We start from the raw sequence: 25,601 nt of genomic DNA, 5'->3' as shown, positions 1-25,601 counted from the left end.
GACATTTGTAGAAGTAGTTAATATAAGGCCTAAGATTGCGGTTTTATTCAAACATTTTCCCGGGGTGGACCCTGAAGACCCTCCAAATAAATGTTTAGCCAACGGCCCCCTGAAATAAAATCCTGGCTACTCCCCTGCTACCAAGTGATGTATTCTCTGTCACATAAGAAAATACATGTTTTCCGCGGGATACTATTTTTTGACCCGTAATATGAGAATGAAATCGGTACACATTCCTTGCTACCACATCGCGATTTAATAAAATATTTTAAAAGTTTCTAAAGCTCAATCCCTAAGCAAATCGATAACTGCATCTTTGCAGCTCACGCAACACACTATGGAAATATCGTAAAACTTAATAAAAGGAAAAAATGTTCTTTCACAGCTTGAAGCTTACGGTTATGGCCATATATTTATAGCGTAGCCGTCCTGTGTATCTTATTCCGTAGCTCATTAGATCCATGCAGAATTCCCTTTCCCGCGACCCGTGTTCGAATCTTCGTGCTCCTATTTTTTATATTTTTATTTTTTCATTAATCAGGTAGGACTCCAGTAGAAAGAAACATATTGTTACAGTTTAAGGTGTGATTCGATATTCTGCAATTTTTTATTTATTTATTTCTTAAGCGAAAAAATGAAGTAGAATTTTACAAGCGTAAAACTGTTGTAGATTTGACTGTTAATAAAAACTATGAATTAGTTTACAGCTCAATAATAAATCTCAATAATTGAATACTCTTCAATTGTAGTTCATAATTAACTGTCGTCAAGGAAATGGATTTCAGCTGTTTTGTGTGTGATCAGCACATTAACTTCCATCATCCCTATGTCTGGAACTAAATATCACTAATTTTGTTTTTTCGTTTATATATAAAATTCTCATCTTTTAGACCTTAACAAAACAGAGATTATAGTTCAAACTGTCACTCTGTCATTACATTTCGTAATATATATATATATATATATATATATATATATATATATATATATATATATATATATGTATATATATACTTAAAATTGTCGAAGGTAATATGACAGATATTATGAACAATTTTATAATAGAACTAAGCAATGGTTTATAATAAAATAAACTGCAATGAAATGTAGGGTATTTGAAGTTAGCGAAAATATTGCCAGTAGATGCTGAAATACAAGTTTCTTGAACAGGTAGGGACACCTCATCTTGAAATATACACCTTGAATTTGATTCTCGATATAATCATAAATATGTTAAGAACTTTAAACCATGAAGAACGCAACACAAGTTTGAATCCCATAGCTATAATATTGTCTTTACAAACTCACTTGCGATAGTGGCTCATTGAAAGAATTCCTGCTTCCCAATATTTTTATATAAATCGACCAATCTAAAGCCGGATTTTTTATCAAAAGATATTTTCTCCTTTGCGTATATTTCAGGGAGAACATGTAATGTCAATTTTTTATTACCAAATGTAGCAACTGATCAAATTAAATAATACTAAAAGTAGCCTACTTGGCTTTATAGAACCTATGTTTGGTAGAAGTTCATACATCAAATCGTTTTCTTTTCTTTGGTTTCTGAATACTTCGGAAGATTTTAACAGAATGCTTGTTATTATATATTTATGTTTTTCCTGTTTGAAACAAAGAAATGTTTATTATGAAGAAAATGATCTGCAGAGCACTTTCTAGAATGTCTGTTATTAGTTGTAGTAGTTGATTTGATTTTAGCGTCCCATTCAGCACCGAGGCTATATGAGACATGGACTTATAGCTTAACGTGGGATCCGAAACCATAGGCTTTTATCGACAATCGAACTCCGTTTTTAGAAAAAAAAGTATCTGACAACAGTCACTTCTTATCCGTTGGGGTTAGAACAGACCCTATTATTATACAGGTATTTGGAAGCAGTAACTGGTTACAAATTTCGTGACCTGGAAGCAATCACACTCGTGTCCTGGTACGACCGGAGTAGATCTGGAGACGACGAAACGTCGTCATACACACTGTGAATTTGTATGATACTGTGAAACAGACTTAATATATCATTTTTATATCAATAAATAACTTAAATAAATGAATAAAAAGACAGTAACAATGCTATTAACGTATATCTACTTAGTATGTAAATAAAAATACGTTGTCATAACGAAAAATGGCTGAACCGTTTGAAATGAATTTTATTAACATAGTTAACACCTAGCTTGGACTAGTTTGTTGAGAACTAGCTCGGGAGAATACTCCTAGAAGTAGTAACTAAATACACAGTTCTGATTGGTTGGCGTTATCCATATCTTGCCACGTAGCATATACCTATGTATATAACAGAAATCAGACGCTTGTTATTGTTGGTCCTCGTGGCCGTGCGCGCTAGTGCTGTAGTCTGATAACAAGAATCGCTTTGGGCGTAGGTTCAAACCCGTCCCAAGGAAAGCTTTTTTATTATTTTTAAATCGTTCACAACTTTTTCAATAGAATATGATGAAAAAAGTACTCAAAAAAGCTATTTACTTACTTTTGTGCTGATTAGTAGTACAGAAGCGAAGTTCCATGAAATCATGAAAGTGAAAAAATTGACTTCCAGCTCTATTCAGAAGATAGGTACAGTGACTCAATAAAGAAGTCGGACATATACATACTTACACATTTCAAGAGAAAATAAACATTGCAAGAGTACCCTCCAGAGAAAAAAAAAAATGTATATTTTAATTACTCTATATTATCTACTTATGAAAAATAGAAACATCGATGACAAAACTCAAATTCATAACTATAAAAATACAATAAAGTGAAAACAGCTTAAATCCATGTCAAAAAAGAACTCGGACACTATATTTGAATCAAAAGTTTACAATGTTATTAGATACTATTAATATTTTGTTGGCAATGATTTATTTTTCACAACTACTTTCAATCTTGCGGGCATGGAATTTAGAAGTTTTTTGCAGATGGAAGGATCAATTTTCGCCAATTCAGTCTGAAGTGCTGATTCCAAGTCTTTCTTTGTTCTAATAGTATGCTTTTTTAAGTGATTTTTCAAATGAGCCGATAAGTGCTCAATAACGTTAATGTCAGGAGATTTCGGAGGATTTCCAGCACTTGCAGACAATTATACAGAAGCTGCAAACGCATATTAAGTGCTTTGTGGTTGGGATCGTTATCCTCGTAGTACTGAAAGTTCTCTTTTCTTTCCAATGTTTCAGCACTTTGTACCAAATTTTGCTTGAGAACGTTTAAATACTTTGTTTGGTCCATAATACCATTGATTACACAAAGTTTACCTGGACCAGCAGTGGACATACAGCCCCAGACCATTGCTGAGTCACCTCCATATTTTACACTGGATCGTAGATAACGCTGTCGGAGTTCTTCATTAGGTTTTCGCCAGATATAACATTGAGCATTTGAGCGATACAAATTAAATTTGCTTTAGTCCGCAAACAGCGCCCCAAAACGAAAATCCTAATTTTTATGTCTTTTTGCAAAACTGAGTCTCTTTTTCTCTATTGCACTTGCTCGCAATCTTTTTTTTTTTTTTTTTTTTTTTTTTTTTTTTTTTTTTTTTTTACGGGCTACTCTTCCATGTAAATTGCTTCTTTTATTAAGCACACTTTTATTAAGATGTTCTGGTACTTCTTTGGCCAGTTTAGGAGCACTTATCTTAAGGTTTTTATTATCCTGTAGTACAATCCATCGCTCGTCTGACTTTGAAAACACTCTAGGTCTACCACATTCTGGTTAATTTTCCACTGATTTTGTTGACTTAAAATGTTTAATAATGTCATGAACTGGAATGTGACATAGGTATTTACTATTTCCCCAATATGATGGACTGATTTTTTTTCTTTATAATATTTTAAAATAAGTTTTCTTCTAAAGAAGTTTGACCGTGTTGCCTTCCCATTTTGACTTTTAAACACACAGTTTCACTCACATAAAAACAGTGCAGCTTTGACTCGCTTCACTTGAACACCCAAAACTGTCAAGTAGACAAACTCTGGGAAATCCCCCTATTAAGCCCAAAAAGAGTGTGCTGCCACGTGTCCGAGTTTTTTACATGGATTTTAGCTCAATTTTCAGTTTTTTGTACTTCTTATTATCATAAAATTAAGTTTTGTTATTGTTGTTTCTATATTCCATAAGTAAATAATATAGAGCAATTAAAATATATTGTTTTTTCTCTGAAGCGTACTCTTGGAATGTTTATTCTCTCTTAGAATGTGTTAGCAGGTATATGTCCGACTTCTTTATTGAGCCACTGTATATTGGCACGTGTCGAACCGAGTTGTTTGCTACGCGACGTTATGCCTTCAGGCAAACTACTGGCAATCGACTAGGTAATCGTCTTAAGGGACACCATGAAGAAAGAAAGAAAGAAAAAAGTATGCTTATTTCATGAGGAGAACAAAATAAAATAGTCTATCTGCTCCTTGACATTAAGTGTTTGAAACCAATGCTGTTATGAATATCAATTTTCTAATTTCCTTAGGGGAGACCCGGGTTCGATTCCCGGCGGGAGCTCATGTGCTTCGGATTCAGCGTTAATCAGTAGGTCCACATCTCATATAGCCTCGCTGCTGAACGGGACGTTAAACTCAAAATCAACTCAACTCTAATTTCCTTAGAAGAATAAAGGGAAACGTTAATTCTCCTATATAAGAAGAAAGAAAAATATATCTCATATATCACAGATAACTAAATAAAATAGCACATTTATCTACGCTTTGGCGTTAAGAGCCTGTCTTACTAAAAATAATACAAAATTTACCATTTTTCTTTTGCATGTTTATTCATTAGTGAAAGGAGATAATGAAATGCAAGTCACAACAATCATAGATAATGCTATTCTACAACATAAAATATGAATCTGAAGAATGTTCAGTATTGCAATCCATAGAAATTACAGTGTTGCCAGAAAAACAATTTCCCTAAAACCTAAGTTATGGCAGTGTGTAGAGGAACAAACTCAACTGCATTTGGTTACGTATCATATTGTTTTGGTTTCCTGTGAACTACTTTTTAAATAATGGTTGTATTTAGTTTGTAATAAACAAAATAGTTTTAACATACAGTTATTAAAACTAAATAATAATGTTAATTAAAACGTAGTTCACAAGAAACCAAAACAACATGATACGTAATCAAATGCAGTTGAGTTCATTCCTCTACTCTTTGTCTTAACTTAGATTTTAGGGAAATTGTTTTTTCTGGCAACACTGTAATTTCTATGGATTGCAACACTGAACAGTCTTCAGGTTCATATTTTATGTTGTAGAATAGCATTATCTATGATTGTGGTGACTTGCATTTCATTATCTCCTTTCACTGATGAATAATCAAGCAAAAGAAAAATGGTAAATTTCGTATTATTTTTAGTAAGGCAGGCTCTTAAGTGCTTTAAAATCGTTCAGAATATTTTCCTAATTCCCATAATAAAGATAAAGGAATAATGAGAATTGTTAATTCTCATAGAAACAGAGAGAAAAATATAATTATACTTATTAAACAATAAGAATAAAATAAAATATATTCAGTCTGTCTTGGCAGTTCCAAATGCTTAGAACGTAAATGTTTGTTTTTCTTTTTTATTGAGATCGTGAACATTTCATATACCGGGACACGGGTATGATTGCTTCCAGGTCACGAAATTTGTAACCAGTTTCATCACTGCTTCCAAATATCAGTATAATAATAGGGTCTGTTCTAACCCCAACGGGTAGGAACTGACTGTGGTCAGATACTTTTTTCTAAAAACGGAGTTCGATTGTCGATAAAAGCCTATGGTTTCGGATCCCACGTTAAGCTGTAAGTCCATGTCTCATATACCCGCGGTGCTGAATGGGACGCTAAAATCAAATCAACTACTACAACTAATAACAGACATTCTAAAAAGAGCTCTGCAGATCATTTTCTTCATAATAAACATTTCTTTGTTTCAAACAGGAAAACATAAATATATAATAACAAGCATTCTGTTAAAATCTTCCGAAGTATTCAGAAACCTAATAAACAACAAAAAAAGGAAGAAACAAAAAAGTATTTCATGTATGAACTTCTACCAAACAGGTTCCAGCAAGCAAAGCATTATTTATAGCATTATTTAATTTGATCAGTTGCTACATTTGGTAATAAAAAATTGACATTACATGTTCTCCCTGAAATATACGCAAAGGAGAAAATATCTTTTGATCAAAATTCCGGCTTAGTTTGGTCGGTTTATGTAAAAAGATCAAGAAGCAGGTATTCTTTCAATGAGCCACTATCGCTAGTAAGTTTGTAACGACAATATTATAACCATGGGATTCAAACTTGTGTTGCGTTCTTCAAGGTTTTTCTTAACATATTTAAGATTATATCGAGAATCAAATTCAAGGTGAAGTGTCCCTATCTGTTCAAGAAACTTGTATTTCAGCATCTACTGGCAATATTTTCGCTAACTTCAAATACCCTACATTTCATTGCAGTTTATTTTATTATAAACCATTGCTTAGTTCTATTATAAATTTGTTCATAATATTTGTCATATTATCTTCGATTTTTTTAAGTATATATATATATATATATATATATATATATATATATATATATATATATATTCATTTCTTTATATAATGAAATGTAATGCCATAGTAACAGTTTGAGCTATAATCTCTGTTTGGTTAAGGACTAAAAGAATTTTATATATAAACAAAAAAACATAATTAGTGATATTTAGTTCCAGATATAGGAATGATGGAAATCAATATGCTGATCACACACAAAACAGCTGAAATCCATTTCCTTGACCATAGTTAATTATGGACTACAATGGAAGAGAATTCAATTTATTTTTGAGCTGTAAACTTATTCATAGTTTTTATTAACAGTCAAATCTACAACGTTGTAAAATTCTACCAGGTACTTCATTTTTTCGCTTGACAATAAATAAATAAATAAATACTTGCAGAATATCGAATCACACCTTAAACTTTAACCATATGTTTCTTTCTACTGGAGTCCTACCTGATCAATGAAAAAATAAAAATATAAAAAGTAGGGGCACGAAGATTCGAACACGGGTCGCGGGAACGGGAATTCTGCACGGATCCAATGAGGTACGGAATAAGATACACAAGACGTCTACGCTATAAATATATGGCCATAACCGTAAGCTTCACGCTGTGAAACAACATTTTTTTTCCTTTTATTAAGTTTTACGATATTTCTATAGTGTGTTGCGTGAACTGCAAAGAGATAGATCATGCAGTTATCGATTTGGTTAGGGTTTGAGCTTTAAAAGCTTTTAAAACATTTTATTAAATCGCGATATGGTAACAAGGAATGTGTACCGATTTCATTCTCATAGTAAGTGGAAAAAGATAGTATCCCGCGGAAAACATGCATTTTCTTATGTGACAGAATACATCACTTGGTAGCAGGGGAGTAGCCAGGATTTTATTTCAGGGGGCCGTTGGCTAAACATTTATTTGGAGGGTCTCCAGGGGTCCACCCCGGGAAAATGTTTGAATAAAACCGCAATCTTAGGCCTTATATTAACAACTTCTACAAATGTCAGGGATTCTAGACCTCCTCGTTACGCCACTGCTTGGTAGCATCCATTGTTCCTGATCATAATCAGTCTGTTCACTTCCACCTTCAGCCATAATTTTATTCTTCCAAGCCAAAAAGAATGTATTCGTTGTACGCATTTGGCGAAGTAAAATTATGGTATAATTAAACTTGAGATTTTGCCATTTGAATGTAAATTATGTCCCCTAATCCCCAAAACAAATCTTATGGGCGCAATCTGCTCCCTAAGCCCCGCGTGTGTGCTTCCCTCTGTTCCAAATAGAAATTTAGTTGGAGTATTTTCTGCAAAACTATTCGCGAGATATAGAATTTCATACTGAGTACTTCTGTTTACTTGGTATGGGAATTCATAGAATTGGAAGTAATTGTTTTGTGTAAGTAGAATTATGCAGAACAGCCATGAATAAATGTTTTGTGTTGCTAAAAATATATGAAAATTGTTAGGAAATTTTCTAGAGAGGTGGAAAATATTCTTCGCAGGCTGGGACAACAGTAATTAAGTTAGTGCCAGAGAAAGAAAAACTAGAGACGGGGAATTTCTCTAGCTTCCCCATAAAATAAATCACTGGTTGTAACGAACGCTTTGTACCTGACGTATGACTGTCTATCACTCTGTGTGGCTCCGTAGATGAGTGAGCAAAGGCGTTGCTTTTTTAATCGTGAGGTTTATGGATCGAATCCAGTCAAGGGAAGTTGAAATTTTTTTCATTCTTCGTTCCCCATATCTTAAGATGTTTCTCTCCCTCCGTAATCATCTGATGCTCTCAACTGAGTTCTCTGCTTGAATTCAACAATTGGTAGTGGGATGCTCTCAGGTTCGGCTGAACTTTTACATGTCTACTTACAAAATGAAAATTTGAGACAAAATATGGATGCTATCCGATCATTTTGTCTCCAATTCAAAATTTGCACATGTGAGTGTATTTCTCCTTCATCGTATTTGCATCTTCCCTTCTCCTATGTCGTCAGCTATGACATAAGATTACTTGGAAGCAAAACTTCAAATCATAAAAGCGCTATAGCAATGGGTTCACTCTCGGTAAGCATTTGATTAAAAGTATATGTTTTCATACTGAAGGAGGGGAGCATTCACTCTTGCTCCCTCCCCCTGAAATGGCAATATTTATTCAGGTTCTGCAAAGTCATTTCAGATCAAACTACTGAAAGAGAGTTCATTCCAAAAGCAACAGAATTGGACTTTCATTTTCGTTTTACTTTATCTTCACGAATAGGACAAATATGAAGTAATATGTTTGCCCTAAGAACTACACGTCTGAGATTCATCTCATTTTGGTGCTGTAGACGGTAGTGGAAATTTCGCCCAAGTGTACGGGAATTTTCAGTGCCTGGCGATTATGCCACTCGCCTTCTTTTAAAGTTAATTGGGTTACAGTACTTCCCGGACTTCTTACAATGCTTCGGACTCAACTGGTGGAGCACTTTAACCGTAAATCTCCATATGGCTGTACCATCCAGAAGTGTCCCTTACTGTACAAGAAGATATGCATGCGCAAACCAAACTAGGATAAAATATAGTTTATTTATATCCTTATGTACGTACCACAACAGGAATTATAACTCTACCTGTCTCCATAGCTGAATGCTAGGGCTCCGAATTTGACCATTTTCCATGTTCTCTACATTTCTTAATTGTGCTCCCCGTCTTTGATGGCCCATTACTTGGAGGGAATTTTTTTTCGACAAAACTAAAAAATATGAGTCTCTTAAAAACATGTCTAGTTGCTATAAAAAAAGTTTCAACAATATCTGAGATCATGATGGTACATGCTCTGCCTGAATTGAAGTGGAAGGCACCATCGTCAATTTGAAACAACTGGCTCTGTTGTGAAAAAGAATCGACCGCGCGAACCAAGTGTTCGCAACTCTGAAAACATTGAAGCAGTTTGTGTTATTTTGACACTATATTCTAGCAAATCAACAAGGAGGACGGCTGCTGAGTTAGGAATATTTCTCGGTTCATACAAAGGATTCTGCATTCTGATCTTCACGTGTTTCCTTACAAGATAACAGTTGTCCATAAATTAACAGCAGAGGACAAGCAACGAAGACATCAGTTAATGGAAGATGATCATGCTCTGCACAACACGTGCTTTACTGACGAGCCGTATTTTCATTTAAATGATGTAGTGAATAAGCAAAATGTTCGTTTCTGGGCAAGTGAACATCCTCATATTCTTCACGAAAGGGAGAATTATGTAGAAAAGATCAGTGTATGGGCAGCAATTTCATCCCACAGAATTATCGTACCCTTTTTCTTTGATGAGTGGGGGGGGGCGGTGGCTCAGTGGCAGAGCGTTCACGTCTGGTGCTTGGGGTCCCGGGTTCGATCCCAGCCCCCACCAAGTGAACTTTGTGGTGGACAAACACCGTGCTCGTGGGTTTTCTCGGGGTTCTCCCGTTTCCTCCCACTTTCTTCATTCCACCATTTCACTCATCTCTCATCATCACCGTCTCCTTTAGCCTAACCGGCATAACCGTGGGACGTAAAACTCAAAGATTTCATTTCATTTTATTTCTTTGATGAGACGCTAAACAACCAGAACTCATTGATTACCTATATGACATGTTTAATGGGCGGGTAATGTCACATCTGTGTCCTGAGCGTTACCAAGGTGAGAGACAATGCCCCCGCATAACCCTGACATCAATCCATGTGATTTCTTCTTGTGGGGCTACTTGAAAGATAATGTCTTCGCAAGGAAGCCTGCAAGTGCAGCTCAATTTAGGGCTCTCATCATGCAGTTGTGCCGTCTAATTTCGGAAGACTTGTGCAGGAAGGTTGTGACAAATATAAAGGTTTGCTTGCAAGAGATTGTGAAACAGTGTGTGCACATTGAACACATACTACATTGAACTAAATTTCCATGCTCATACAATTAATTCCGCACTAATTTTGTAATATTTTGATGATAAATGTATGTGTAATGAACAAAACAAATGGTATAACATTTCGTGCGCCACCCTCTATGTAGCATTTATTAAACCCTATTCTCCCCGTGTGAAAAACTGGGGTTTCTGCTAGTATGTGTGTGTTGAGGTAACACTGCACATTTTCGTGACTTCGCACGTGCAGGAGGTAATGTAGTGTACACCACAGGGTTTGTTTGTTTGTTTGTTTGTTTGTTTGTTTATTGAAGATTATACATGCTTGTCATAGATGTCATTCCACCGCTGTTGAACAACGGTCTATTATTTATAAATTCTACTTACCAAGTGCTATTGAGACTGTCCTCAACGAGGAAGTCTGTGCTTAAGCTGTGTGCGTCGGTTTTTCTCGTAGAAAAAGTGAAATGTCCTATCAAAAGTCTATAAATTCCATTCCACCTAAGTCCTTGAAAGCCAGTATATGCTTGTTTTGAGTTATTTTACTTCTTTCCTAGTACCTGACACCTTTCCGCTTTACATGGACCTCTTTTCTCACATTTTATTTTCTAATACAGTTTCTTTCTTAATTTTATTTCTGTAGATTTTCTATTGTAGTTCCGCCTGAGGTTCGACTGGATGACTAATTTACCTCAGAAATATTTTTACCACAGAATGGTTCATGGACTTTTTTTTTATTTATTTATTTATTTATTTATTTATTTTTATAATTTCTTGACCGGCTCATTTTAGATGTGTCAATTATACACCCGACTAGGATTTCCAACCGTCCCGGTCTGGGTGGGATTAATGAGGGATTTTATGTCTTATTCCGGAGGAATTATTTTATTCACTTAGACGGTTAAAATCCCGAATCTAATCTATCATCTCTTAGAAAATGAATGTACGTTACCTTACTTACAAAACAAATAAATATAGTTCAAGTTTGCAACTATCGCAGTCGCAGCTCTCTGGAAGAATTCAAATTTAAAAATTCAACGTAGATGACAACTGATCTTCCCAGCACCAGTGGTTGTAGGTAAGAAAAACAATTGACATTCCTCTCTTTTCTGTGTATGTTGATGGAATTTCTTATCTTCTTTGCACTAAAAAATCCTTTAAAAGCAAGATTTTCTTTAAAAAGTGACATGACTTGATAGTATTAGCAGGACCAAAATTTTGTTATTTTTTCTATATCCCAGTAAGTACGATCTTGAACATTTTTTTCTTTCTAGAGTGTAATATGCTATAACTAAAAATAACTTTCTTCGTGGCTATGGTGTTAATAATGGTATTTTAGCGACTTAATTTTTCATAAAAGAATGCGTCTCAGGTAGTTATGGCGTAAAAATGGAAATCACATACCTACGATTTAAAAGGCACATCAATATCAATAAAACTAATTATTGTAAAGTTTAGAAATCTAGCTTTATAATTTAAGTTATAATATAAGTTACCCCAGATAAATGAGGATACACAGGACTATCATCAAATATTTGTCCCGAAATAGGTCAACCCATAATTGGGAACTTTACGCCCAACACTCAGTTTGAAAGTAAGAGCCCGTTGTATGTGCATTTTTCCAGCTGGTAAAGTCACTGTTATCATGCGTAGAATTAGCATGAGTCTACCGTAACACTCACTGCGACTTCTGCCTACTTTAATACATGATGAATTACTGCCTTCTCACGTAATACACTGTGTCTGGTGCTCATTTAGACCAGTTCGACATGGGTAAACTTCAGGTGGGGATCTACCACCCACATAGCATTAAATTTTACTACAATACACAATTCTCCTCTCCCAATACGAGAGAAGTATCAACATAAAGGTAGTGTCTATTATGAAGAATGCTCCATGTACAAAATATTACAATATTTTTTGGGGAACAACTTTATACCCAGACGTTACACCTAGTGAAAAATATTCCTGTCGACAGGTACGTAAGGAACATGAAATATTCCTGTGCACGTAGTTGTATGAGGTACTGCTGTATAGAATATAATAAATAATTGCAAATATTTTACATCATAGACGTTCATCATTATAACATTTAAAAGAAAAAGAAAATATTACACCTGATATTCGCGACAAGAAGTTAATATATTCGGATGCATCTCTTCTTAGTTCGAATATTAAAGATAAAGTGTCTAATAAAATTTATTTTAAAAATTAATAAAATAAACATACTCAATGTTGAATTACTTTTATTCAGTGAAAAACAACTTCCAACAAATGCAAGTGAATAGTTTTTAATAATTATTGAAACTTTTAAAAATGACATTGTCTGGTACATAATTTTACATGAAAAAAATATAACGTTTTAATATATAAATATTTTTCTAACTTTCAGGTAATGATGAATTACGTTAGAAATTTTTTTAGCGTTTACCATGACAAGCCAAAGTTTTCATTTAATTTTCATTCTGAGCTCTCTCATAATACTTACAATGACATTGGAGCAGCAGACAAAGATCTCTTGGATTTAATTAAGTGGCTTGAAAAGTTTGGCCACTTGAATAACAGTCTTCTAATTGTTATGAGCGATCATGGGCACAGGTAAGCATTGTTTAATTGTTTTCCGATTGAAACGTTTAATGAGATCAAATGTCAGAATTGTTCTGAAAGTGAACCTCGGTTAATTCTACAATAAAAACCATCTTAAATCATTTCTGCACTCGTGGTCACAGAAACATAGACTGCCTTCTAGAAGCTCAATAGAAAGTGAGCTTAGATCCTTCCTGGTTCCTAAAAGTTTCCGCTCAGAAAATTATTTCTCTATACTTTGTCACATAGTGCAACATATATACTTTATAAGAAGAGTAGATCGTCTGTATGTTACGACTAAGAGAATATTGGCGTGTAGAGTACAATCATAAGGAACTACAAAAACACAAATAATAAAAACTGATATAACAAATAATATAACAGACATTGATGTCGCCAAAAAAATTTACATGGGTGATGCTCGAGAGAAAACGGAATTTATCTGTATTGCATAAACTGTGAGTATTATACGTACGTATAAATATATATTTCGGTGCTGACCCAGCATCGTGAAGCAATTGGGGATCTTCCTGAATTAAAAGATAGCGAACTCTGATCAAATAAGCCAGCAATAATGACGTCTGGGAGCCTATGCAATGACCATGCATAACCAGTATACGTGTGCATCTGGTCGGCCATAGTCCTGTATGGGCTGTAGACCTACGAACTTTAGTTTTTAGTATATATATTCAATGTAAACAAAAACCGAACTCGACGCAAAAAAGACATCCAGTGATCATCCTATTCCAAGATTCCCGGCAACCACCCGCGAGTTCTATACTGGTATTCGCAAGGTGGTTGAGAACATTTAAATTACAGATGATCAAATGAATGATAAATGAAGCGTTTAGGGTTCGCCCCATGACTTGGACCCATTTTCATCACTTCTACATATGTCTGTCAGTCGTTTTGCATCATTCGGTGGGAACATAGTGAGCAATTTTGCCAGATAAGATATCGGTGGAGTATCGTGTCAGTGCTACCAATGCCAACGCAAACTTCCATACTTAATATTTTCAGTGATATAGGAATTTACTTTTATGTTAATTTTCTTTCACTAACTGCCTTGCCCTGTAAATTGTTCTGATATTCATAGTTTCCAGAGATCGGCAAGAACGAGGATAGTCTTTCAAAGTCTCCCCCTCCTGCTCAAATCAATTGGCAATGGTATCAATTGAACACACTTAATCCCCATAAACTGCTTTCAAGTCTTCAGGAATTTTCTTAACTCTTTCACCTAGTTCGTAACGTGTGATAATGTAAAATCAAACGTTCTCCTTATCGATATCCATGCTTAACCACCAGCTACCATAATTAAACTCAATTCACAATTATATCTCACTCAAACTGTGGAAGTTAGAACTTACACTGATAGATATTTTTAAGGTCAAAAAGTCCACTAAATTTAGCTATGTTGATTAAAATCCCATATAAACTTTTGTTCAGCAATGTGTTTTCCAAACTATGTGAATGACCCACGTATCATATGCAGAAACGATAAAAATTTTTACGTTTTAACACTGAAAGACAGAGGAAGTGTCCATAAATTACAAGAAACCTACTTAAGTATGAGATCGCGATCAAATGAAATCGTTTGTATCATTGAGGGTCCAGTCCACCATACAACCACAAACAAAATACTCGCTGCTAATGACTACCTGAAAAGGAGCTACAGAGGAACTTTGCGCAAAAACGTGATATATATATTTTGGGGCAATTGAACGAGCCCATAACAGACGTCGAAAATGTGTAAGGAAATCGAAACATTGGAAATGAATGGAAAGTACGAAATAAGAAATATATATTTCATGTAAGAGTGTACAACAAACAGAGTGTGAGAGGTCTGCAGAATCCGTGGAATTGCGTCACGCGGGAAAGGTGTGGAAATTTCAACAGGCCACAGCAGAGGTTAACGTCGCCTAACTTTAGTGTGTAATGTGTAACAATCGACTGTTGCAGCTCGGATAATGGATAAAGAGAACAATGAGCTGCTAGTGATGTACCTCGTACGTCTAATGATGGTGGATAAGTCAAAATCTCATTGACAATGTAAAATAAAACCACTTGCGGAACGACCATGGTGCATGTCACAAAATAGATATCCTCCACGTTTAGAAAATGAAACAATCATCTTGCACCATGAGCAATAAATAAAAAATGATGAATCACATTGATAACAGAACATCGCTTCGGCGAAATCAAAATCAAATTCTTTGGAAGTAGTAAAGTATTTAAGACGATCACTATATACCACTGCTACAAAATGCATACACAGTCATATTGGTACAACGTAGTAGTTAGAGCTAATGTAAGGTTATCACATGCGACCGAATTCAAAACAGTTTGTTATATAGTTCTTCTGCAAATTACAATCTCTAATAACATAACAGGAAATAATGCGAAAGTGCCTTTGTATGAACGGAAAAGAGTTTATATATAATACAAGGGAGGACCCAAAAGAAAGCGGACTTTCGTTCTAAGAAAATAATTTATTATATTTTTTTTACAAAATTCTTTCAGTCTCCTTCAAAGTACTCTCCATTAAATGCGATTAATTTCTCCCATCTTCTTTCCCACTGTTTGAAACTTTTATATCGTCCAATGCGCTCTGCGAAGTTCTTTTTACAGCCTCTACACCATCAAAACATTTTCCGTTTAGATTTTGTTTAATTCTCAAAAAATGTCATCATGTTGGTCAAAAAGTTTGGATCACTTTCAATCTGATTTTTCAAGTCCTGGCTCAAATACAGACGAATGATTTGAGAGGGCGACGTGTGAGCAGGCGAGAAACAAACTTAGCGGCAACATGTCTCATTTCCAAACCTCACGCTGGCACGAGCTCCAGCTCACATCTGCCTGTTTTGAAATATCATCGATCATGAAACGACGATCCTCGCTGATTTTGGGGCAGATTTTTTCGATGTTTTCGTCGTTTCGAAATGATGAAGAGCAGCCAGAACGAGCATGATCTTCAACACTCATCTCACCACACTTAAAGCACCCAAACCACTCAAAAAATTGTGTGCGGTTCATAGTATCCTTCTTGAAAGCCTGTTGAAGCATTTGGTAAGTTTTCGTTTCCGATTTTCCAAGTAGGAATCAAACACACTCCTTGTTACTTTGAATCTGCCATAACGATTTCGCAGGCGGCAAACGAGAACAGTTGAGAAAAACAATAATACGATCAAAGGTTAACCTCCTACCCAGACGCCGCTTGGCCAACTGATCTGGGAAGCTCTCTACTAGACTCACCAAGCAGGAGAACTCTTTACTACGCCTAAGAACGGCAGCGCTCTTTCAATCCGGTTTCGATACACTCTATAAGAGTGTATCGAAAAAACGTTTTTTCCGAAATCTCGTTACTCTTAGCGGCCATCTTTGGCCAAATGTGTTTAAGATATCATAGAAAAAATTTCAAATTGATATCTCAATTTTTTGAGGTGCCACCATATGCTTGAAATTCGGAAAAATGATGAAATCATAGATTTTTTAAAACAATAAGTGAAATATTTATTATTTTATACAGTATTATTAGTGATGTGAGGTGGAAAATTCCGCTATATTTTTCCGGAAAATTTTCCGTTCTATAAAAACATCAGTAATCAAGTAACAATACCTCAGCAATCATAAAATTGATTGAATTCATGTACAGAAATGTAAAAAAGTGAAAGTTCGCTTAAAGAATCTGAAAATTTTCATGCCTCAGACAATTTTCAGTAGTATGTAGGATCAAGTTAAACAATTTTTCATGAATCGAAATATTTTCTGTCTTATATTGAAAAATTGAAGAACTTTTTATGAATCGGAAAATTTTCATCATTTTGAAGCAAAAAGTAAAACAACTTTTTATGAATCGGAAAGTTTTATTGCTCTGTAGAAACAAGTGAAATGAATTTTCATAGATCGGAAAATTTCCATCACGATGTAGAAACAAGTGGAAAAAACTTTTCATAAGCCGGACAATTTTGGATATTATGTATAGTGATGTTAGGTGAAAAATTTTCCACTATATTTAACTGCACATTCAGCTACAAAATTGAATTTCTGTATAGGAAAGTTAGTTAGCAACAAATTATAATTTTCCAGTTAGCTTTCGGGAACGGAAAATTTTCCTAATATTTCAAGTTGGAAAGTAAACTTTTACACAGTGTTTCTCTCTCTCTCTTAATCTGCGAGCTCCTTCGTTGCTAAGCGGTTAGCATACGCGCTTTTGGCATGGAAGACCTGGCTTCGATTCCCAGCAGGAGCTCATGTAGTTTGGATTTCACGTTAATCAGTTGGTCCCGTCTTATATAGTCTCGCTGCTGAAAGGGACGTTAAACTTAAAATCAACTCAATTCAACTCCTCTCTCTCTCTCTCTCTCTCTGTGTGTGTGTGTGTGTGTGTGTGTGTGTGTGTGTGTGTGTTTGTGTGTGTTTGTTTGTTTGTTTGTATATATATATATATATATATATATACAGTGAAACCTGTCTTTAGCGGAATCGAACGGGACTCGCAGAAATTTCCGTTAAAGTCAGGTTTCCGCTTAATGGAGGTAGACGCTGTCTTTTTTTAATACATGCTTATAACGGACATACTAAGAAAATATTGTACTTACGTTGTACGTACCTTTTTAAATTACAATGCTTCTTTTTTCTACGAATTAATACACAAAAAGTTTAAAATTAATACAAAACATGCTATGCACATGCTTTCTTTATTTTTGCAGTAGTCAAGCAGAGTTTTCTGTATACATTGCTGCTTAGCTGTTCTACTTTCCGTACACACTTTAGCCTGAGAAACTACACTGAGTAAATCAGAGTCATTTTTCCGTAAGGCAAATTTTTGCAGTTCCTTTAAACTTCTGAGATCATCTTGATACGTCTTTATTCTACACTCTTTTTCGAACTCGGTACCGTATTCCTCTTCTTCTTCCACCTCGTCTTCTCCTTCCGACTTTCCGTTTCATTCTTGATTAAGGTGAGGGGACTACGGACAAATTGTGGGGGTAAATATGGGTAGTGCTTGGGGAAGGTCAACAATGCCCAGAAAAATTTAACAAAAGAACGAACAATTTATCGCAGACATGTAATGTATCTATTTACCCTCTCACAGAATGTCAAAACATTTTCTAAACGCTGTAGTCTGGAACTCTGAATTTTCCGTTAAAGGTTTATTTTGCTTTCCGTTGTCCGCATAACACAGTTTCCGCTTAATAAAGGGACTTTTACACGTTTTGCACTCCAAAATTCATGGGACCGTGAAATATTTCCGTTTAAGACAGTCTTCCGTTTAATAAAGGGTCCGTTGAAGGCAGGTTTTACTGTATATATATATATATATATATATATATATATATATATATATATATATGCAAAGTGCAGAGAACATGAATATTTTCCGATTCATAAAAACATACTCCACTTATTCCTACATCGTTGTTTAGCCGTAGAATTTATTGGTAATAGACATTGTTTTAAAAAGTTTGGTGAAGTGAAAATCTAACGATTCTTCATTTCAAAAATGTTTTAAAAACTTATCCTTCCCTCAGAATCCACCTTTGATCTTATAATATTAGATTTCGTCAGTTTAATACGAATAAGACGGTTTTCTCATAGCTTTACTACTTTTATAGATTTACATTCTGCAACATTTATAAATAAGTAGATATAATAGAGAGAGAGAGAGAGAGAGAAAGAAACACTATGTAAAGTTTTACTTCCCAACTTGAAATATTAAAAAATTTTCTGGTTCCCTAAATCTAATTGGAAAATTATAATTTGTTGCTGTCTAATTTTCCTCCACAGGAATTGTATATCTCAATGTGCAGTTAAATATAGTGGAAAATTTTCCACCTAACATCACTATACATAATATCCAAAACTGTCCGGATTATGAAAAGTGTTTTCACTTGTTTCTACATCGTGATGAAAATTTTCCGATTCATGAAAATTCCTTATAGTTGTTTCTACAGAGCAATAAAACTTTCCGATTCACAAAAAGTTGTTTTACTTTTTGCTTCAAAATGATTAAAATTTTCCGACTCATAAAAAGTTCTTAAATTTTTCCATACAAGACACAAAATATTTCGATTTATGAAAAATTGTTTCACTTGTTCCTATATAGTACTGAAAATTGTGTGAGCCATGAAAATTTTCAGATTCTTTAAACGATCTTTTACTTTTTAACATTTTTATACATGATTTCAATCAATTTTATGAACACTGAGGAACTGTTACTTGATCACTGATATTTGTTAAGAACAGAAAATTTCCGGAAAAATATAGAAGAAAATTTTCCACCTCACATCACGGCTATACAGCGATGTAGGAATAAGTGGAGCATGTTTTTATGAATCGGAAAATTTTCATCACTGAGTATTATTCTTAGTAATAATTGTTTTCCAAATAGTCCAAATATAATGTGGAAATAAATTTTAAATCGTTAGCTCATGCTTATAATGTGCCGCCATTGCTTTGACTTGGAGGAAAAATCGATAAACTTATATTTGTGTGTGCAAGCTGCCTCCCCTCCAACTCAATTACGTAAACAAATAAACTGACGTACTCAGACATAACAATCAGTTTGAGGTGGGTTATCACATTTGAATGTTGTGCTTCTGCTAGTTTGGTAGCGTTGACGCGTGATACTGTTTTCTTGCTTAATCCTATTGTTCATAAGCCTGTGGTTTTCTCCATATGTGTTTGTGAGTGCGCAATTTTCTTGCTTGTATCATCATGTAGTTGGGGAGTAAGACTCGATTACGGTCAGAGGACATAAAAACATTATTCACGATGTTATTGGGTCTCTAGAAGATTTCAGTTGTATTAAACTGCCTCCAATAAAAAGTGTGCTGAAACAATTCCTATGGGAAAAGGAAACAAAGAAGAGGAATTCCAGTTCTAGAAAAGATCCGTCAGCCAAGGACATTGCTTACATAGTTGCTTCTAAAGTAATTCAAGTTTGGAAGAAGTCATCTGCCTATTAAAATGCTACAGTACCAATTAAGGGCGACCGAGCTCTAACCTATAACCTTAGCTTTCAAACCTTTGATTTACGGTTATCTGTGATTTCACGTTTATAACAAAGACAAATATTTTTAAAATAGTGTACTTTAAATAAATTCCTTAAAGAAATATTTTTCACAGAGTTTATCCTTTTAAATTATTGTTCAAAGGCCTTTGCCTTTAATAAGCCTTCTCCGAAATAAATGCAAATGAATTGTGCTGCCATCTTTGGAGCTCTTTTAAACTACATTTATATGTTTGTGGGCAATCCTTTCGACAATGAGATCTCAGAAACTACAGGCTCTAGAAAGATGACGTTTTCACTGATCGATTGCAAATTTCATGTAGATTGTCCAGTTTTAATTGAATATTTAAAAAACATGGGCACTATTTCTTCATTACATTTTTACGGGTACATTGGAAGTGTTGAAATTAAAAAAAAAAACTAAAGCATCACATCCTAAGCATTATACATTCCAACACCACACTGTTGTGTATAGGGGTTGTATATGTCTCAGGCGTTTGTTTCATGGCCAAATAATAATGGAAAAGAAAGGATAACCATTTCTCCAGTCTACGATGAACTTTTTTTTTTTTTTTTTTTTTTTTTGAGGGGTAGTGTTTTGCCCAATGAACACCATATATAACTGACATTATAATTAGTTGTGTATGTAATTTATTTGCTTATTACGTACTACATGCAAGAAGAAAGAAAACACTGGTCATACATGAATTAGAAACTCCAACCGAAAGCAGGCTCAAATCTTACAAACGGTGCGAGATATTGAGAAAAAATAATCGAAAAAAGTGTCCCCTTTATGATACCCTTTGGCTTTTTTTTTTTTTTTTTTTTTTTTTTTTTTAATCAATACGTCTTTCACTTGTGTCTGTAAAGGAACATGTACAGATGTTGTAAGGAATGATAAGGAGATTTATGCTCATATGCGAATAATGCGCTGTGTAGAGAGCGCAGGTTCAGCTAGTCTATATGTGGAAAAGCTATGGTACTTTAAGTCAGCAACGAATTGTTGCCTTAATTCTTCAATATCACGAAAAAGTTCATCAGCTTCTAAAAATCAATGAAAAAATCAAACCCTACATGTGATACTAAAATAATGTAATATTAAAAATTTGCAAGAGAAACCTTATTTGATATTGCTTGGTGTAAATGAGCTGATCAACTAATTTATTCTAAATGTGAAAAAGAAAGAAGAGTGTCAAAGTTAGAACTACCATTTCTTGACATATCTTGACATCAAAACTTGTTGTTCTAGGCTGTGATGGAATGCCAGTTAATACTAGAAGAAAAGCTGGAGTAATGGCCAATATTGAAAATTATTTAGGAAAGCCACTTCAAATACTAATTGTCTGTTGCATACAAATGAATTTCCACTTTGACATTTAATTCATGAAATCGATGGTAAGACTACGGAGCCAAATTCATACGGACAAATTGGACTGACTTTACAAAACTGCGAGTCCTTACCACTTTGATTTTGAGCCTGTAGCTGTTTACCGGATTCAGAACTTCAGTGCTTTAAATTTAAGCATGGATCAAAAATATCTTCTAAATATTTGTCAAGCTGTTTCGTTGGGCCATTGTTCTGCAAGTTCGACTAGTCAATATCCTGGAGAGCTACATCAGGTAAGATGGGTGACAACTGTAATAGAATTTTGCTCCGTCCGTCAACAGAGTTCAAGATTATGATTTCCTACATAATGAATTTTTATGCTCCTGTATGGTTCTATATTAAAAGCGAACCATCGTGCACACAAGGAGCTAAACATTTATTGAAACTTATGTCATTTTCTAAACCTATGGATTCAAATACTAAATCAATCATAGTATTTGAATACTAAATCAATCATTCAAATACTAAATCAATCATTTTCAATAATTGACATCTTGAAAATTATGCAGAAATAGATGCAGCGCCATTTTCTCTTGAGACGAAAATATTTCTGCAGAAGACTGGTGTACCTTATATCAGTCATGCTTCCAAAGTACTGTACTACGAGAAGTGGAACCAGAAGCCACTAAGGGCAACAAGATTTCGATAAAAACGTTTTTTCGATACACCCTAGTTGCGGTTGCCGATCGTTTTTTTGTTTTCAATGTGACATGTGGACCTTCCTCTTCCATCAGCAGTAACCAGTTCATCTGTGAGTGTCGTGGTGTGAAAGTTGTGCGGTAAAATGGGAGACCTGACAGACTTCCAAAGAGGCACGATTGTTGGAAAATTTTCCGGAAAATTTTCCGTTCTATAAAAACATCAGTAATCAAGTAACAATACCTCAGCAATCATAAAACTGATTGAATTCATGTACAGAAATGTAAAAAAGTGAAAGTTCGCTTAAAGAATCTGAAAATTTTCATGCCTCAGACAATTTTCAGTAGTATGTAGGATCAAGTTAAACAATTTTTCATGAATCGAAATATTTTCTGTCTTATATTGAAAAATTGAAGAACTTTTTATGAATCGGAAAATTTTCATCATTTTGAAGCAAAAAGTAAAACAACTTTTTATGAATCGGAAAGTTTTATTGCTCTGTAGAAACAAGTGAAATGAATTTTCATAGATCGGAAAATTTCCATCACGATGTAGAAACAAGTGGAAAAAACTTTTCATAAGCCGGACAATTTTGGATATTATGTATAGTGATGTTAGGTGAAAAATTTTCCACTATATTTAACTGCACATTCAGCTACAAAATTGAATTTCTGTATAGGAAAGTTAGTTAGCAACAAATTATAATTTTCCAGTTAGCTTTCGGGAACGGAAAATTTTCCTAATATTTCAAGTTGGAAAGTAAACTTTTACACAGTGTTTCTCTCTCTCTCTTAATCTGCGAGCTCCTTCGTTGCTAAGCGGTTAGCATACGCGCTTTTGGCATGGAAGACCTGGCTTCGATTCCCAGCAGGAGCTCATGTAGTTTGGATTTCACGTTAATCAGTTGGTCCCGTCTTATATAGTCTCGCTGCTGAAAGGGACGTTAAACTTAAAATCAACTCAATTCAACTCCTCTCTCTCTCTCTCTCTCTCTGTGTGTGTGTGTGTGTGTGTGTGTGTGTGTGTGTGTGTGTTTGTGTGTGTTTGTTTGTTTGTTTGTATATATATATATATATATATATACAGTGAAACCTGTCTTTAGCGGAATCGAACGGGACTCGCAGAAATTTCCGTTAAAGTCAGGTTTCCGCTTAATGGAGGTAGACGCTGTCTTTTTTTAATACATGCTTATAACGGACATACTAAGAAAATATTGTACTTACGTTGTACGTACCTTTTTAAATTACAATGCTTCTTTTTTCTACGAATTAATACACAAAAAGTTTAAAATTAATACAAAACATGCTATGCACATGCTTTCTTTATTTTTGCAGTAGTCAAGCAGAGTTTTCTGTATACATTGCTGCTTAGCTGTTCTACTTTCCGTACACACTTTAGCCTGAGAAACTACACTGAGTAAATCAGAGTCATTTTTCCGTAAGGCAAATTTTTGCAGTTCCTTTAAACTTCTGAGATCATCTTGATACGTCTTTATTCTACACTCTTTTTCGAACTCGGTACCGTATTCCTCTTCTTCTTCCACCTCGTCTTCTCCTTCCGACTTTCCGTTTCATTCTTGATTAAGGTGAGGGGACTACGGACAAATTGTGGGGGTAAATATGGGTAGTGCTTGGGGAAGGTCAACAATGCCCAGAAAAATTTAACAAAAGAACGAACAATTTATCGCAGACATGTAATGTATCTATTTACCCTCTCACAGAATGTCAAAACATTTTCTAAACGCTGTAGTCTGGAACTCTGAATTTTCCGTTAAAGGTTTATTTTGCTTTCCGTTGTCCGCATAACACAGTTTCCGCTTAATAAAGGGACTTTTACACGTTTTGCACTCCAAAATTCATGGGACCGTGAAATATTTCCGTTTAAGACAGTCTTCCGTTTAATAAAGGGTCCGTTGAAGGCAGGTTTTACTGTATATATATATATATATATATATATATATATATATATATATATATATATATATATATATATATATATATATATGCAAAGTGCAGAGAACATGAATATTTTCCGATTCATAAAAACATACTCCACTTATTCCTACATCGTTGTTTAGCCGTAGAATTTATTGGTAATAGACATTGTTTTAAAAAGTTTGGTGAAGTGAAAATCTAACGATTCTTCATTTCAAAAATGTTTTAAAAACTTATCCTTCCCTCAGAATCCACCTTTGATCTTATAATATTAGATTTCGTCAGTTTAATACGAATAAGACGGTTTTCTCATAGCTTTACTACTTTTATAGATTTACATTCTGCAACATTTATAAATAAGTAGATATAATAGAGAGAGAGAGAGAGAGAGAAAGAAACACTATGTAAAGTTTTACTTCCCAACTTGAAATATTAAAAAATTTTCTGGTTCCCTAAATCTAATTGGAAAATTATAATTTGTTGCTGTCTAATTTTCCTCCACAGGAATTGTATATCTCAATGTGCAGTTAAATATAGTGGAAAATTTTCCACCTAACATCACTATACATAATATCCAAAACTGTCCGGATTATGAAAAGTGTTTTCACTTGTTTCTACATCGTGATGAAAATTTTCCGATTCATGAAAATTCCTTATAGTTGTTTCTACAGAGCAATAAAACTTTCCGATTCACAAAAAGTCACAAAGATGGGTGACAACTGTAATAGAATTTTGCTCCGTCCGTCAACAGAGTTCAAGATTATGATTTCCTACATAATGAATTTTTATGCTCCTGTATGGTTCTATATTAAAAGCGAACCATCGTGCACACAAGGAGCTAAACATTTATTGAAACTTATGTCATTTTCTAAACCTATGGATTCAAATACTAAATCAATCATAGTATTTGAATACTAAATCAATCATTCAAATACTAAATCAATCATTTTCAATAATTGGCATCTTGAAAATTATGCAGGAATAGATGCAGCGCCATTTTCTCTTGAGACGAAAATATTTCTGCAGAAGACTGGTGTACCTTATATCAGTCATGCTTCCAAAGTACTGTACTACGAGAAGTGGAACCAGAAGCCACTAAGGGCAACAAGATTTCGATAAAAACGTTTTTTCGATACACCCTAGTTGCGGTTGCCGATCGTTTTTTTGTTTTCAATGTGACATGTGGACCTTCCTCTTCCGTCAGCAGTAACCAGTTCATCTGTGAGTGTCGTGGTGTGAAAGTTGTGCGGTAAAATGGGAGACCTGACAGACTTCCAAAGAGGCACGATTGTTGGTGCCCGTCTGGTTGGAGCTTCAGTGGCAACAGTGGGAATATTGCGGAGGTATCGAAAGGCACTGTGTCCAATGTCACGAGGGCATACACAATTCATGGGCAAACGATATCTGCAAAACACAACAGTGTCGAAAGACAATCCTGTCAAATAGGGACCGGAGGGCACTAAAACGGATTCTAGCAACTAAAAAGAAGACTACTTCAATGAAAATTACGTCTGAACTCAATTATGGCCTACAGAACACGGTTTCATCGAAAACAGTGCGACGGGAACTTCATAAAATGAAAATTAATGTCAGGGCCGCTATCGCCAAACCCCTGGTCACAGCAGTAAATGCGAAGAGGCGTAT

General features: G+C 34.7%; 1 protein-coding gene across 7 annotated transcripts in view; it reads left to right on the top strand.

Moving 5' to 3' along the window:
• Positions 1 to 25,601, top strand: part of LOC145693379 (uncharacterized) — a 376,924-nt gene that overhangs the window by 230,906 nt on the left and 120,417 nt on the right. For all 7 annotated transcript variants that reach the window (XM_081769325.1, XM_081769321.1, XM_081769322.1 and 4 more), the window contains one exon: positions 12,792 to 12,997. In XM_081769325.1, coding sequence (XP_081625451.1) covers positions 12,792 to 12,997 — 206 coding nt within the window. The remainder of the gene's footprint in view (positions 1 to 12,791; positions 12,998 to 25,601) is intronic.

The sequence above is a fragment of the Thermobia domestica genome, chromosome 8, assembly GCF_964235325.1.
Source record: "Thermobia domestica chromosome 8, izTheDome1.hap1.1, whole genome shotgun sequence".
NCBI lineage: Eukaryota > Metazoa > Arthropoda > Insecta > Zygentoma > Lepismatidae > Thermobia > Thermobia domestica.
Note: the sequence above shows the minus strand (reverse complement) of the source record. Positions and strands in the feature narration are given on the sequence as shown.